The sequence below is a fragment of the Mus caroli genome, chromosome 5 (assembly GCF_900094665.2).
Source record: "Mus caroli chromosome 5, CAROLI_EIJ_v1.1, whole genome shotgun sequence".
NCBI classification, from domain to species: domain Eukaryota; kingdom Metazoa; phylum Chordata; class Mammalia; order Rodentia; family Muridae; genus Mus; species Mus caroli.
Genome location: NC_034574.1, coordinates 117,303,726 through 117,316,847, shown reverse-complemented (window position 1 = coordinate 117,316,847; position 13,122 = coordinate 117,303,726). Strand labels below are relative to the sequence as shown.

Sequence of the window (13,122 nt, the reverse complement as noted above, 5' to 3'; positions counted from 1 at the left end):
GGAACTCACTTTGTAGACCAGGCTGGCCTCGAACTCAGAAATCCGCCTGCCTCTGCCTCCCGAGTGCTGGGATTAAAGGCGTGCGCCACCACGCCCGGCACGAGCGTTTTTCTTGCGACGTCTTAGGTTGAATTACGTTCAGTGAAGATTCTTTACAATTTCTCAGGCCAGGTGGTTGCAGCTCTTCAGTGTGGTTGAGCAGCACTGCCAGGAGCAGATTGTCGCCCAGCAGGAGCAGTTCCATAGGCAGATCCGGGTGAGTTGCCCTGACCGACCGACCGACCGTGGGATGCCTTTATTTGTGAGATTTGCCGTCAAAACAGTGTATTAATTTTGCTTATGAAGATATCACACTTAGAGTAGTAGTGTATTTTGAGGCATGGCCTTTTCTTAACACTGAAAATACAATATGTAATTTACTTTTCTTTACCCTCTTTGTTCTCAGCGAATACAGGAGGAGATCCGGAAGTTAGTGAAACTGCAGCTCAGCCATCCGTCCTGGCCTTCGTGTAGCAGCAGCTCTGTGAGTGAGCAGGTGTCTGCAGAAACCCAAATGGGCTTCTTTTCTGAAAACAGTGAGAGAAATGAGTCTGTTGTCAGTTACCCAGTGTCCAAGGAACCCGAGACACAGCCAGCATCATCCACATCCCACCCAGACTGCCATGCCGACAGCAGCTCAGTGAGCAGTGGCTACGGCACCTTCTGCATCCTGGACATGAACACCCACAAGGCTAAGGAGCCCACTGAGCCCTTAGAGTCAGAGGCAGCTTCCCAGGGGCAGCACCCAGCCTCTGTGGTGCAGGCACATGCCCCTGCAAGGGGCGCAGCAGCCATAAACTTCTTCACACAGACCCCTGAAGAGCTTTGTGCCTCTCTAAAGGAAGACAGCTCCACTTTTCCTGGGGAATTTGAACGAAATTTTCTTGGTGAAAACAAGATCTCTGAAGTGTACAGTGGGAAAGCAAATAGGTAAGTGGATTTCTCTGCTCGGTTTTGCTCATTTATTGGTGGCATTGAAAATGTAATAAATAATGTTCTTTTTATTTGGTCCACAGTGGAATGAGATGTATTTGGATACAAATCAGGTTTACCATTACAATCTGACTCTTACCTTGTTACATGCGGAGAACGAAAATAAACAAGCGCTGTGTACTAATGACCCCTGACTCTTCCCATGTGCAGTGCTTTAAGACTGCTCAGTGTGGGACTGGAAAGAGGGCTCGGCATTTAAGAGCTCTAGCTGCATTTTATTTACTTATTTATTTATTTATTTATTTAAATTTATTTACATCTCAAGTGTTATCCCCTCTTGGAAACCCCCTATTTTATCCCCCTCCCCTTGCTTCTATGAGGGTGTTCCTCCACCCACCCACCTACTTCTGCCTCCCCGCCCTTGATACCCCTACACTGGAGCATCTGTGCAGCCTTCATAGGACTCCAGCTGCATTTTTAAAAGACCTTTTTAAAAGACGTTCCCAGCATCTACATGGCAGCTAACAAGTATAATCACAGTTCCAGTTGACCCAACACTTTCCCTTGGTCCCTTTGGGCACTGTATACATGTGATACACACATATATATGTCATATATCATGCAGGCAAAATACCCATACACATAAAGATACAAATCAACCTTTAAAAATGACTCTCAACAGCTGGATATGATGGTGTACGCTTTTCATCCCAGCACTGGAGAAGCAGAGGCAGGCGGATCTCTAGGAGTTCCACAGTGTTAGTACAGGACAGCCAGAGCTACACAGAAAAACTCTGTCTCAAAAAAGAAAAAAAAAACTCTCTTATCTCAGGTGCTTTTTTTTAATCCCAGTATTTGGAAGGCAGAGGCAGGCGGGTCTCTATGAGCTGGAGGTCAGCCTGGTCTATATTGTGAGTTCCAGGACAGCCAGGACCATCTCAAAAACAAAAACAAAAACCCAAATACCCCCAAGTCAAAAAACAACACATTTTGTGAAATTTTGTTGTTTACCCTAAGTTTTCAGTTTGACACATCTGAAATGTGTTGTAGGAGCTGGGCGTGGTAGTGCATGCCTTTAACCCCAATAGAGGCAGGTTGATCTCTGTGAATTCAAGGCCAGCCTGGTTTATATAGCAAGGTACAGGACAACCATGGCTATATAACAGAGAGACCCTGTCACCAAACAAAACAACAACTGAAAACAGAGAAAAGGAAAGTTCAGAGACTCAGGGCCAGTGGGATGTCCCTGGGTAACGGAGCTTGCTTGCCATGCAGGCTGCCATGACCTGAAGGAGAGAACTGACTCTACAGAGTCGTCCTCTGACCTCTGTGTGTGCACTGTGACACACAGACATCATGTGTGCACACAGAATAAAGACGAGGTACATAATAAGGAAAAGAAATTTGCAGCTGGAGAGAGGGTTTAAGAGAGCTCGCTGCCATTACAGGGGACCTGAGTTCAGTTCCCAGAACCCACACAGTGGCTGGCAATGGCCTAGGACTCCAAGTGTAAGGTACTGCTACTCTCTTCTAGCCTCTACAGGCACTACACATACATGTGGTACACAGACATATGTGTAGGCAAAATGTTCATATATAAAAGTCTTTCACTTTTTTCTTTTTTTTAAAGATTTATTTATTTATTTTATGTATGTGAGTACACTGTAGCTGTCTTCAGACACACCAGAGAGGGCATCAGATCCCATTACAGATGGTTGTGAGCCACCATGTGAGCCCTGGGAATTGAACCCAGGTCCTTTGGAAGATCAGGCAGTGCGCTTAACTGCTGGGCCATCTCTCCAGCTCCAATAAAAATATATCTTTATTTTTTTTTAAGATTTTTAAAAAATTTATTATTGTACATAAGTACACTGTAGCTGTCTTCAAATGCACCAGAAAAGGGTGTCAGATCTCATTATGGGTGGTTGTGAGCCACCATGTGGTTGCTGAAAAATAAATCTTTTTTTTTTTTTTTTAAGATATTTAGGAAAACCAATAAAACATCATTTTTGTTTCATTGCTTTGAGTCAGGGTCTCTATATAGCCTTGGCTGTCCCACAACATGCTGCATAGACTAGTCTGGCCTCAAACCTGCAGAGATCTGCTGAGTGCTGGAACGCACACACGGAGAGCATCACCGCATCGGCCCTCTTTTACTAGCATTAAGACAAAGCCCTGCCCTCTGAAACACTAGGTAGTATGCTGACCTCTCGAGATAAAGGGTGGCCTTCGAAGGAAATAATTTTATTTTTTTCTCTTTTTAAGTGGTAAGTCTGTAACATCCTGGGCACAGAGGCTGAAGCAGAACCAGCCAAAGCAGGCACATACAGAGGATGACTGCTCAGGACCTAAGCCAGGGAGTGAGCTGAACCGGAAGCCTCCAGCTGACACAGTAGGTGACAGGGGGCTCTTCTGGTATGCCTCGGCTCCTGTTGGTTACACTGACATTGCTGCGTTTTTGCTCGTTTGTGTATTTACACTTTCTTAAAAAAGACTTCCTTGATTTTGAGTGTACGAGCATTTGCTTGCGTGCATGTATGTGTACCGTATGCATGCAGTGCTGCTGGAGGCCAGAAGAGGGCATCGGACCCTGTGGAGTTACCCTGGTTGTAAGCTGCCATTTGGGTGCTGGGAACCAGGCCCCAATCCTCCACAAGAATAGGTGGTCCTATTAGCTGCTGAGCAACTGTTCTTTCTTGAGCTTCTCTTTTGTCTCAGGATTGACTGTCATTTGCTGTAAATCCAGCCTCTTTAGTAGGCTGGAAATGAGAGCTGATGCAGGACAGAATTGTACAAAAATGAAGAGAGATGGGTAAGATGGGGGGCTTCTCTTCCAGAGGGCCTGAGTTCAATTCTCAGCACCCAGTGACAAGTACGGCAGTCTGTACTGCAGGTGCAGGGATCTGATGCCCTAGTCTGGCCTCTGAGGGGACCGCACCCACATGCATAGGCATACATGAAGGAAAACACACGTATGCATAATTTTAAAGATTTATAGAGTGTTTATTCTCTGTGTTAAATGTTTACATTAAGTGATCAAAGAAAGAGTGATCACTGAAAATCAAAGCACGTCGACTGACAGCACAGCTCAGGGGTTGGGTGTTTGTCTGACATGTGCACCTGAGCCCCTGGGTCTGTTCCCCAGCGTCACAGCACAACAACATATACCTTCAGGTAGTATATACTATTATTATGTTGCAACAAGTAGTACTGTGTGTGCCAACATTATCTTAAAATTGTCTTAAAATTATGAAAATTTGGATAATTATGATTTTATAATTTGATGTCCAAGTTTGTAGATAATAGATTAAGTTTTTGCCTTGGGACTAAGTTTGCCATATCGCCCTGGCTACCTCTGCCTCTTGTCTCTTAGCCCCCTGAAGAGCAGGGATTGGGGTAGAATGTCACCATGCTTTGCAGGAATAAATGTTTACACTCTGTGTGGAGCTCTTGCTAACACGGCAACTCTGTTCATTAAAGGGCCATGGACAGAAAGTTCCAGTATGTGTGTGTTCCTGCCATGGCCTCCACTGTCATGGGGCAACACACTTCTTAGGGTCATACTTGGAGGGTCTAAAATCAGGTCTTTGTATAAGCTGAACATGTCCATTATCCTAGGGAAAAATCTGAATTAGAAGGTTGTAAGAGTTCCTCAGCTTGTAACTTTGTTTGCGTTTATCTATTTCCCTGCTTTTTATTCTGATGTGGGTGTGCGTGTTAAGCCCGCATGTGGAGGTCAGTGGACAGTGTATGAGAGTCAGGTTCAGGAGATTGAACTCAGACTGTCAGGCAGCCAGTGCGTGCCTGTATCCCCCACCAGCGAGCACATGTACCCCCTCCACACCCAGCCTTCTCCCTGTTCTTCCCCCCAGCCTTTTAACATTTTGAGGGTTTTTTTGGGGGGAGGGAGGGGGCAGGGTCTCTCTCTATATCCCTGGCTGGCTGGAACTTTTACTAGGTATACCAGGTAGGCTTTGAACTCACAGTGATCCACCTGCCTCTGCTTTTGAGTGCTGGGCTTAAAGGGACTCACCACCATGCCCAGCTTCCCTCAGACTTTAAAGAAACTGCTTCTTTCGCTCTTAGGAGTGTCCTTCCTCCCCCCTCCACCCCCTTTTTGAGGTAGACTCTCACCCTATAGTCCAGGTGGCCTTGAACTCATGCTAATCCTCCTGCCTCAGTGTCTCAGATAGGGAGATTACAGAAGTGAGCTTCCTACTTATGGGACCCCAGTTGGTGTTGAAGAGGAAGGAGGTGAAGACTTCTGAAGCCCGAGAAGCCTGTGGTGGGTACTGTGTGTTAAGTCCTAGCAAGCCTGTGCTGGGTACTGTGTGTTAAGTCCCAGCAAGCCTGTGGTGGGTGCTGTGTGTTAAGTCCTGGGATGAGCTTGCTGCAGTTGTGGTCTGGAAAGGCTCATCACGCTCTGGGGGTGGGTCTCTTATTCCCAACTCTTTTGCCATCAATAGTGGGCTGTCATTTTTGGGACAATAGTCTGAAACTAATTATGGATTGGGGCAGAAAATTGCTATTTTCTTTGTAGTTGTTTGGCATGAAGGGAACGTGTTCTCCTTCCTATATAATAGTTTCTTCTGTTTTATAAAACTTAATATTTAAATGCTGTCTTACCCCTCACCCCTCACCCCAGAGACAGGGTCTCCCTACATAGATCAAGCTGCCTCTGCCTTCTGAGTTCTAGGGTTCCATGGGTACGTGAGCCCCGTACCATGCCTACCCCCCGTTTTCTGTGTGGGTACATGCTGAGTGTCTGTCTACTGCCACACCTTTACCCCAAGACTTTTCTGCTTCTGGCCTTGTGGTTCACAAACTTTGCTGCAAGTTGGAGTCATCTGTGCTTTCAAAGTGTTCTCAGAGTCGGGCGTGGTGGTGCACGCCTTTCAGCACTTGGGAGGTAGAGGCAGGCGGATTTCTGAGTTCAAGGCCAGCCTGATCTACAAAGTGAGTTCCAGGACAGCCAGGGCTACACAGAGAAACCCTGTCTCGAAAAAAAAAAAAAAAAAAAAAAAAAAAGTGTTCTTAGACTGTCTGCTTCCACTAGGAGTTCTGACTGCTACTTGGGGTGGGGCTGCCTGCAGAGGGGCATTATATTCGTGGACATTGGGGTGTGAGGGCCTCTAAGAGGTCCCTGGGTGGATTGGTGGCGCGTCTGGAGCAGCAGCCTTTGCCTGACTGATCTCATCGGGGCAGCTGTGAATCAGGCCAGCAGCTTCCACCCTCCACTGCTGTTTATGCCCAGCAGGGCAGCCGAAGGAGGGGCTTCACCCCCACCCCCACCCCCACCAAGGCAAGGCTTATTCTTCCTCATGAATGATACATTTAGCATCAAACCGTTTGGGGAAATCAAATTTCTAATGTGTGTGTCACTGAACTTTTAAGGGATTTTGAGGTGGTATTGGCAGGTGATAGAGGAATGGCGCGACCATTGTGTTTCTTCGTTGTGGAATTCTGGGTTCACAGAAGCAGGAAAGACTCTCCCGAGCTTTTCTCTCTGTTCCTAGTGTCTTCAGTTTCATTCCACAGAAGGGACTGCTTATCAGAATTGTCCCCTGATGGGCTTTTCCTTTTGCACAGCGCTGGTTTATTCTTGGAAATAGCTACTTTGAAGTCGATCATGACTTTGTGTATTGTGTGGAGCAAGCGGTTTCCAGGGCCAAGTTGTTCTTTATTTCTTTGGCCCTTTGTTTCCATTACATGGGCTGAAGGACTCCGGTCTTTAGACAACTCTCATCAGTAGGTCCTTGAGCTGGGCCCAGGGCAACAGCTTTGCCTAAGAGGACCTAGGTTTAGAAGGCTTTGTTGAAGCGGGCTTTGACTTTCAAGTGGCCTTTTCTTCGGTGGATGGCCTTTCACAGCCAGCATTGTGTAAGGCAGTATTCTCGTGCACGGTGTGTATACTCCCGTCCCGAGGCTCGAATCTCAGCAGCAGGGTGAGATCTAACTATTTCACTTGGGAGTGCTTGACTTGGTCCCTGATAGTCCCTTTCCCAGTTGGAAGAGTCAGGAGTTCTAAGAAACAGATGATGACTTAGGAATTTGTGCCTTTACAGAAGGAGGTGGCGCGGTTCCCTTGCGGCAGACTTGCGAGTAGCTTATTCCTTCTGATAAAGCACTAATAAAGTCCTTCTGGGGCGGGGAAGATGAGGAGTACCCAGAAGTCAAGGAGAGCCGGTGGTGGTCGCGCATGCCTTTAATCCCAGAACTCAGGCCGGCACAGGCACATGAGTCTCTGTGAGTTTGAAGCCAGCCTGGTCTATAGAGCAAGTTCTAGGACAGCCAGGGCTGACACAGAGAAACCCTGTCTTGGAACCGCCCCCCCCCCCAAAAAAAAAAAAGAAAAGAAGAAAATGTCCCTGTCATACATCTCTGTTTGAGACATTTCCTTTTTCTCTGTAGTGGTGAACATGAAATTTGGCAGAGGTCTTTTGGCAGCAAGTGTTCCACTGTCCTATACCTATCCCCGGAAAATAGAGTAAGGAATAGTGACTCACAGGGTTTGTTTCTTTAAAAAGACTTTGTTTTTTTTTCTATTCGTGCACATGTGCGTGCGTGCCTGTACCTGAAGGCCCCTACAGAGGTCAGAAGATGGTGTTGGGTCCTTGAAACTGGAGGAGTTACAGGTGGTTGTGAGCCCTCTGGTGTGAGTCAGTGAGGGCTGCGCGCTGAACCAGGATCCTGTGCAAGAGAAGTACCTAGGCTCTTAACCCCTCACCCACTGCGCCTCTTCAACACCTGGGTTTGTTTTTTAATCAACATAGATAATAAGTGCTTTTAGCCTTTGCTGGGATTTGTATATGAGAAGCAAGAGGCTGAGAGCCTGCTGGTATACATTTGAGATCCTAGCTTTTAGGGAATAGAGAGCAGGGTGATCCACAATACAAAGCCAGCTTAGACTGCAGAGTTCGCTCTGGACCAGCCTGGGCTATGTAGCAAGACTGTCTCAAAAAATGAAGGGCTAGGGCCTGGGGCGATGACTCTGTGGTTAAAAGCATCTTCCAGAGGATCCGGGTTCCATTCTCAACACCCATATGATGGCTCACGATCATTTGTATCATCTCAAATCCAGGTGATCTGACACCATCTTCTGGTTTCCTTGGGTACCAAGTACATAAGTGGTACACAGGCATACATGCAGGCAAAACACCCATACACATAATGATGATGATTTAAAAAAAAAAAATCAAGCTGGGAGGTGGTGGCCCACGTCTTTAATCCTAGCACTTGGTAGGCAGAGGCAGGCGGATTTCTGAGTTCAAGGCCAGCCTGGTCTACAGAGTGAGTTCTAGGATAGCCAGGGCTACACAGAGAAACCTGTCTCGAAAAACAAAACAAAACAACAACAACAAAAAAATCAAAACCCCAAACCAAGGGCTAGGGAATGTAGCTTATGGTAGAGTGCTTTTGTAGACTAGCCCACCTGGGTTTGATCTCCAGCACCAACACACACAGAGAGCAATCTGTTATCCAGGGAGCAGGAAGGTGATGGGGTTTAGGTCATCCTGGGCTACATAGCAAGACCCTGTCTCAAAGGAACAAAAGAAGGAGGGCTAGGTGGAACATGTTACCTAGTGTGCCCAAGACCGTGGGATTAATGCTGTCTACAGAGAACCCAAAAGTAATTCATTATTTGCAGTTAATGTTACTGATTTGTGGTTTTGAGTTATTTGATTTACTCAAGTTGTGATGACATAAACAGATTACTAGTTCATTTTTTTAACTGGCTAACTAATTGCAGATTTATCAAATTCCTGCTGGAAATCGATAGCAAACTGTAAATACATTTTGGTTCTTAACTCATAACACCCGCCCTCAGCTTTCTCTCTCCTTCTTAGTACCCTCTAGCTCCACAGTGACCAAAACAAACAGCAAGAAAGCCTTAGAGAGATGATGCAGGGATGGCGGTCCCCTGCATTGCACTTTTGCAGCCATGGAGCCTCTCCTCACACCCGGGCTGCAGCCTCTACCTGGATTAACACCTGGCTCAGCAATGAGTACCGGATGAGTGTAGCCGTCCACCAATTGTCCTCTTTCGTTTCTTTCAGTCTGACCTTGCTGCCGGTGCTGCACATCCTTGTGCCTCTTACCTCCGTCAGCCGGCCGGAAGCCCACGTTCTTGGTTGTCTGATTCGGGAACAGGTATGGAACTTCAGTTATTTTTGGAGACAGGTCTCACTATTGTAGTTCTGGCTGGCTTGGAACTTATTCTGGAGACCAGTTTGGCCTCAAACTCAGAGATTTTCCTGTGTCTGCCTTCCCTGTGCCAGCACATAGCCTGAATTTAAGTTTAAAAGAAAAAAAATAACTTTCCTTTTAATTTATGTATATGAGTATTTTGCTCACACATGTAACTGTGCACCATATCTGCCTGGTACCCTAGGAGGCCAGAAGGGGGTACTGGATCCTCTGGAACTGGACTTACTGTTGTGAGCCACCATGTGGGTGCTGGGAATTGAAACTGGGTCCTCTGGAAGAACAGCAAGTGCTCTTAACCACTGAGCCATCTCTATGAGCTCCTAGATCTTTACAGAGTTTATTTTACTCCCAGCTCAACTTGCATTTCCCACTGTGTGATTAGAAGTATGTGCGGCATCTGGCTTCTCTAGAAGCAATATTTGCCTGTCGTCTGTTTGCTGTGAATTTGTTCCAACTTCTATGAGGACAGGTTGAAGCAGTGTATCCGTAACACTTCCAGAGAGCTGCCTGCTGAAACCTTCATAGCCTTTCTCCATTACCCTACAAGGATTCAGCAAGTTCAGACTCTCTGCAAGCCATGCTCAGCTGTTCTGTCATTCTGCTGACTGTTTTTGTGCTGACTGCCCAGTCTTAGTGCTGTTTCCCATATGGCACATGCACTTAGCTGTTTGAATTAGCTGCTTTAACGGTGGGTTCAGCCACCTTCCCATCCCCACTGCTCCTGCCCCCATGGTGCTCGCTCACTGTCTTCCACCTTCTGACCTGCCTCCCTGCTGCCATTCCACCTTCACCTTTGAGTCTGTGGGCAACCTGGTAGCCAGAGTGCTCCTTCTGGACTTGGGGCTCCTCTACTCAAAGCTCTGCCATGGTTTCCATTTCCTTAAAATAGCAGCCGGGATCTTTACGGAGTCGCACAGGGCCCCGCAGGATAGAGCTGATTGCCTCCTCCTCGCGCTGAGAGTCTGCTCACTTCTGCCAGGGACTCATTTGAAGACTTCGCCTTAGCTACCTTCTCTCCAATGGGAGACTCTCCTAGCTGTTACTCTCTCAGCGAAACAGGCCTTGCTTGTCTGCAAATAGTTCCTCCCCGCTGCACCTTCCCTGAAATAACAAAGTCAGTGACTGGGACAGAGATGCAGCTCTAGGAGGGACCAAGTGATGCTAGATAGTTACCTTAACAACCAAATCTGCAGCCCAGTGGGCGTGGTGGCACACACCTTTGATCCCAGCACTCGAGAGGCAGAAGCAGGTAGATCTCTTAGTTGGAGACCAGCCTGGTCTACAGAGCGAGTTCCAGGATAGCTGGGGAACCCTGTTTTGAAAAGAACCCCACACAAACAAGCAAGCAAACAAGCAAATGGATGGCTTCATGTAGCCCAGGTTAAGCTAGTTGCTATTTAACTGATGGTGACTTGAGCTCCTGCTCCTCTGAGGCTTCCTCTCTATGTGCTGGGATTATAGCAGTGTGCCAGGATGCCTGCCTTGTGTAACTGTAGTGCAGGAACTCAAGGCCCTGGCCCTACGTGTGTGTGTGTGTGTGTGAGAGAGAAAGAGAGCTCGAGTGTGTCCGCATCCATGTAGATCATGCATGTTTGCACATGCTGTTGAAGCTAGAGGTCAGCCTAGGGTGGTGGTTATGAGGATCTGTCTGCATTTTTTCTTTTCTCTTGAGTGAGCCTCACTGTGTAGTCCTGGCTGGCCTAGAACTCACTATGTAGACCAAGCTATCTTCAGACTTCCGGTGACCCTCATGCCTCTGCATTCTAAGTGTTAGGATTATAGGTGTTTGTCACTATACCCATATCGAATAGAGAATTTGAACTTTTTACGTCGATTTTATGGAAATCTGTATTTATAAGTAAGATCCTCTTTAAAATACATATTTAGTTATTACTAATTCTTTTTGGTTGTTTATAGTTTTGACACAGGTTTCACCACATTTATTTATTTATTTATTTATTTATTTATCTATCTATTTGGAGGAATGATAACAAAGGCGTAACATAGTGTGTGTGGAGGTCAGAGGAAAACTTGTGGGAGTCAGTTCTCTCCTTCCATCATGTGAGTTCAGGAATAGAACTCAGATTGCCAGGCTTGGTGGCAAGACTCTTTAATCCACTGAGCCCCCTCACTGAGCCGTGACTGAACTGTCTGTCTAGGGCCCTTCCTCACTCCTCTCTGTTCTCTGTGTGTGCACATCAGGGCTGACTTACTGGAAGCTGGAGGAGGAGGACTTGTACCACTCTTTGCCTGAAACTCTGGAGAAGACGTTTGCACCACCCCCGGCAGAGAGGCCCCTGAGCCAGGTAATGATGCAAGAACCCCATGCATGCATGGGTGTCTGTGTGTCATGATTATAGATAACTTTGCCACCATAGACTGCATTGTTTCTGCTTCTGAAATGCTGGCGGAAGCTTAGTTTGAGAGTCAGGCTCCCTTTCTTTTCTTTTTTTTTTTAATTTTTTTTATTAGGTATTTTCCTCATTTACATTTCCAATGCTATCCCAAAAGTCCCCCCACATACTCCCCTACTACCCCCCCCCACTCCCACTTCTTGGCCCTGGCGTTTCCCTGTACTGTGGCATATAAAGTTTGCACGACCAATGGGCCTCTCTTCAGGCTCCCTTTTAAATTATACCTCAGCTCATCTCCTATACAATCAGAATAAGGTTACTTCAAAATAGAAGTCAGCTAGGTGTGGAGGTACCATCATTTCCTCAATCTTAGCACTATGTTGAGGCAGGTGGATCACTGTGAGTTGGAGACCAGCTTGGGCTACATAAGAAGACCCTATCTCAAGAAAACAAAACAGACACAGAAATGCAGGCTGAGGAGAGTTCAGTCAGATCAGTGTTTGTCTTGCAGTCATATTACCCAGGCTTACTCTCCAGAGTCTGTACAGAGGGCGTCACCCCCCCCCCCCCCCCCCCCCCCCCCCCACACACACACACCGCTTCTCCCCTCAGCTTTGAGGAGCTGCAGCAGGCAGTCAATCAGTCTAGACTACTCGGCAAGTTCCAGGCCGGTCTGTTCCAGAGTCCGTCTCAAATACAAAGGGGTTTGGAGCAAGAGGTTGTCCTGTGGCCTTCATGTGAACATGCACTTGCATGTGAACATACATACACACACACACACACACACACACACACACACACACACACACACACAGACACTATACAAAACCAACCAACGAAGTAAAAATACTGAGCTAATGTTTTGTTTTTGGTTTTTTTTCTTCAATCTTTTTGGAGCTTTAATGATCCTTTCACAGAGATTGCCTAACATGCAGATATTTAAATTATGAGTCATAACAGTAGAAACATTACAGTTATGAAGTAGCAATGAAATAATTTTGTGGTTGGGGACCGTCATAACATGAGAAAATTCTGTGGTTAAGAGGACATAATTGAGCTAATGTTTTAGAAGTTAAATGCTTCTGCGTCTTTCTCTCTCTCTCTCTCTCTCTTTCTGTATTATGTTATTGGCAGTTTCCTTCCTTGTTTTCCCTTTCTCCTAGATCTGATGGTGACTTCTGTCCTTTTAAGATTCCCATTAGATGCACTTGTAACGTAATTTACAGCCAGTGTGCCCTGCCCTTTCCTCCTTGCTCAGCACCCGAATCTGCCCTCAGTTTAGTTGTGTTTCTAATCTCCCACCTGCTACTCCAGGCCCAGTCAGGGAAGCAGCCAATGGCCACTTCATCCAAGATCTCACATGGCTAGTGGCTCTCTCTCTCTCCAAAGCATCTCGAATTCCCTTTTCTCCTCCTGCATCTCCTAGCCTGCCTGTAGGAACCTGGAAGTCCCATCTTTTCCACCCAGCCATTGGCCACTAGCATCTCTATTGATTGATTAAAACCCAACTGGGAACCGGGCGTGGTGGCGCACACCTTTAATCCCAGCACTCGGGAGGCAGAGGCAGGCGGATTTCTGAGTTTGAGGC

General features: G+C 46.7%; 1 protein-coding gene across 2 annotated transcripts in view; it reads left to right on the top strand.

Annotated features, from left to right (window-relative positions):
* Nucleotides 1-13,122, top strand: part of Mphosph9 (M-phase phosphoprotein 9) — a 75,214-nt gene that overhangs the window by 12,042 nt on the left and 50,050 nt on the right. For both annotated transcript variants that reach the window (XM_021163264.1, XM_021163261.1), the window contains exons 4-8: nt 167-256; nt 446-969; nt 3,238-3,364; nt 9,030-9,123; nt 11,383-11,486. In XM_021163264.1, coding sequence (XP_021018923.1) covers nt 167-256; nt 446-969; nt 3,238-3,364; nt 9,030-9,123; nt 11,383-11,486 — 939 coding nt within the window. The remainder of the gene's footprint in view (nt 1-166; nt 257-445; nt 970-3,237; nt 3,365-9,029; nt 9,124-11,382; nt 11,487-13,122) is intronic.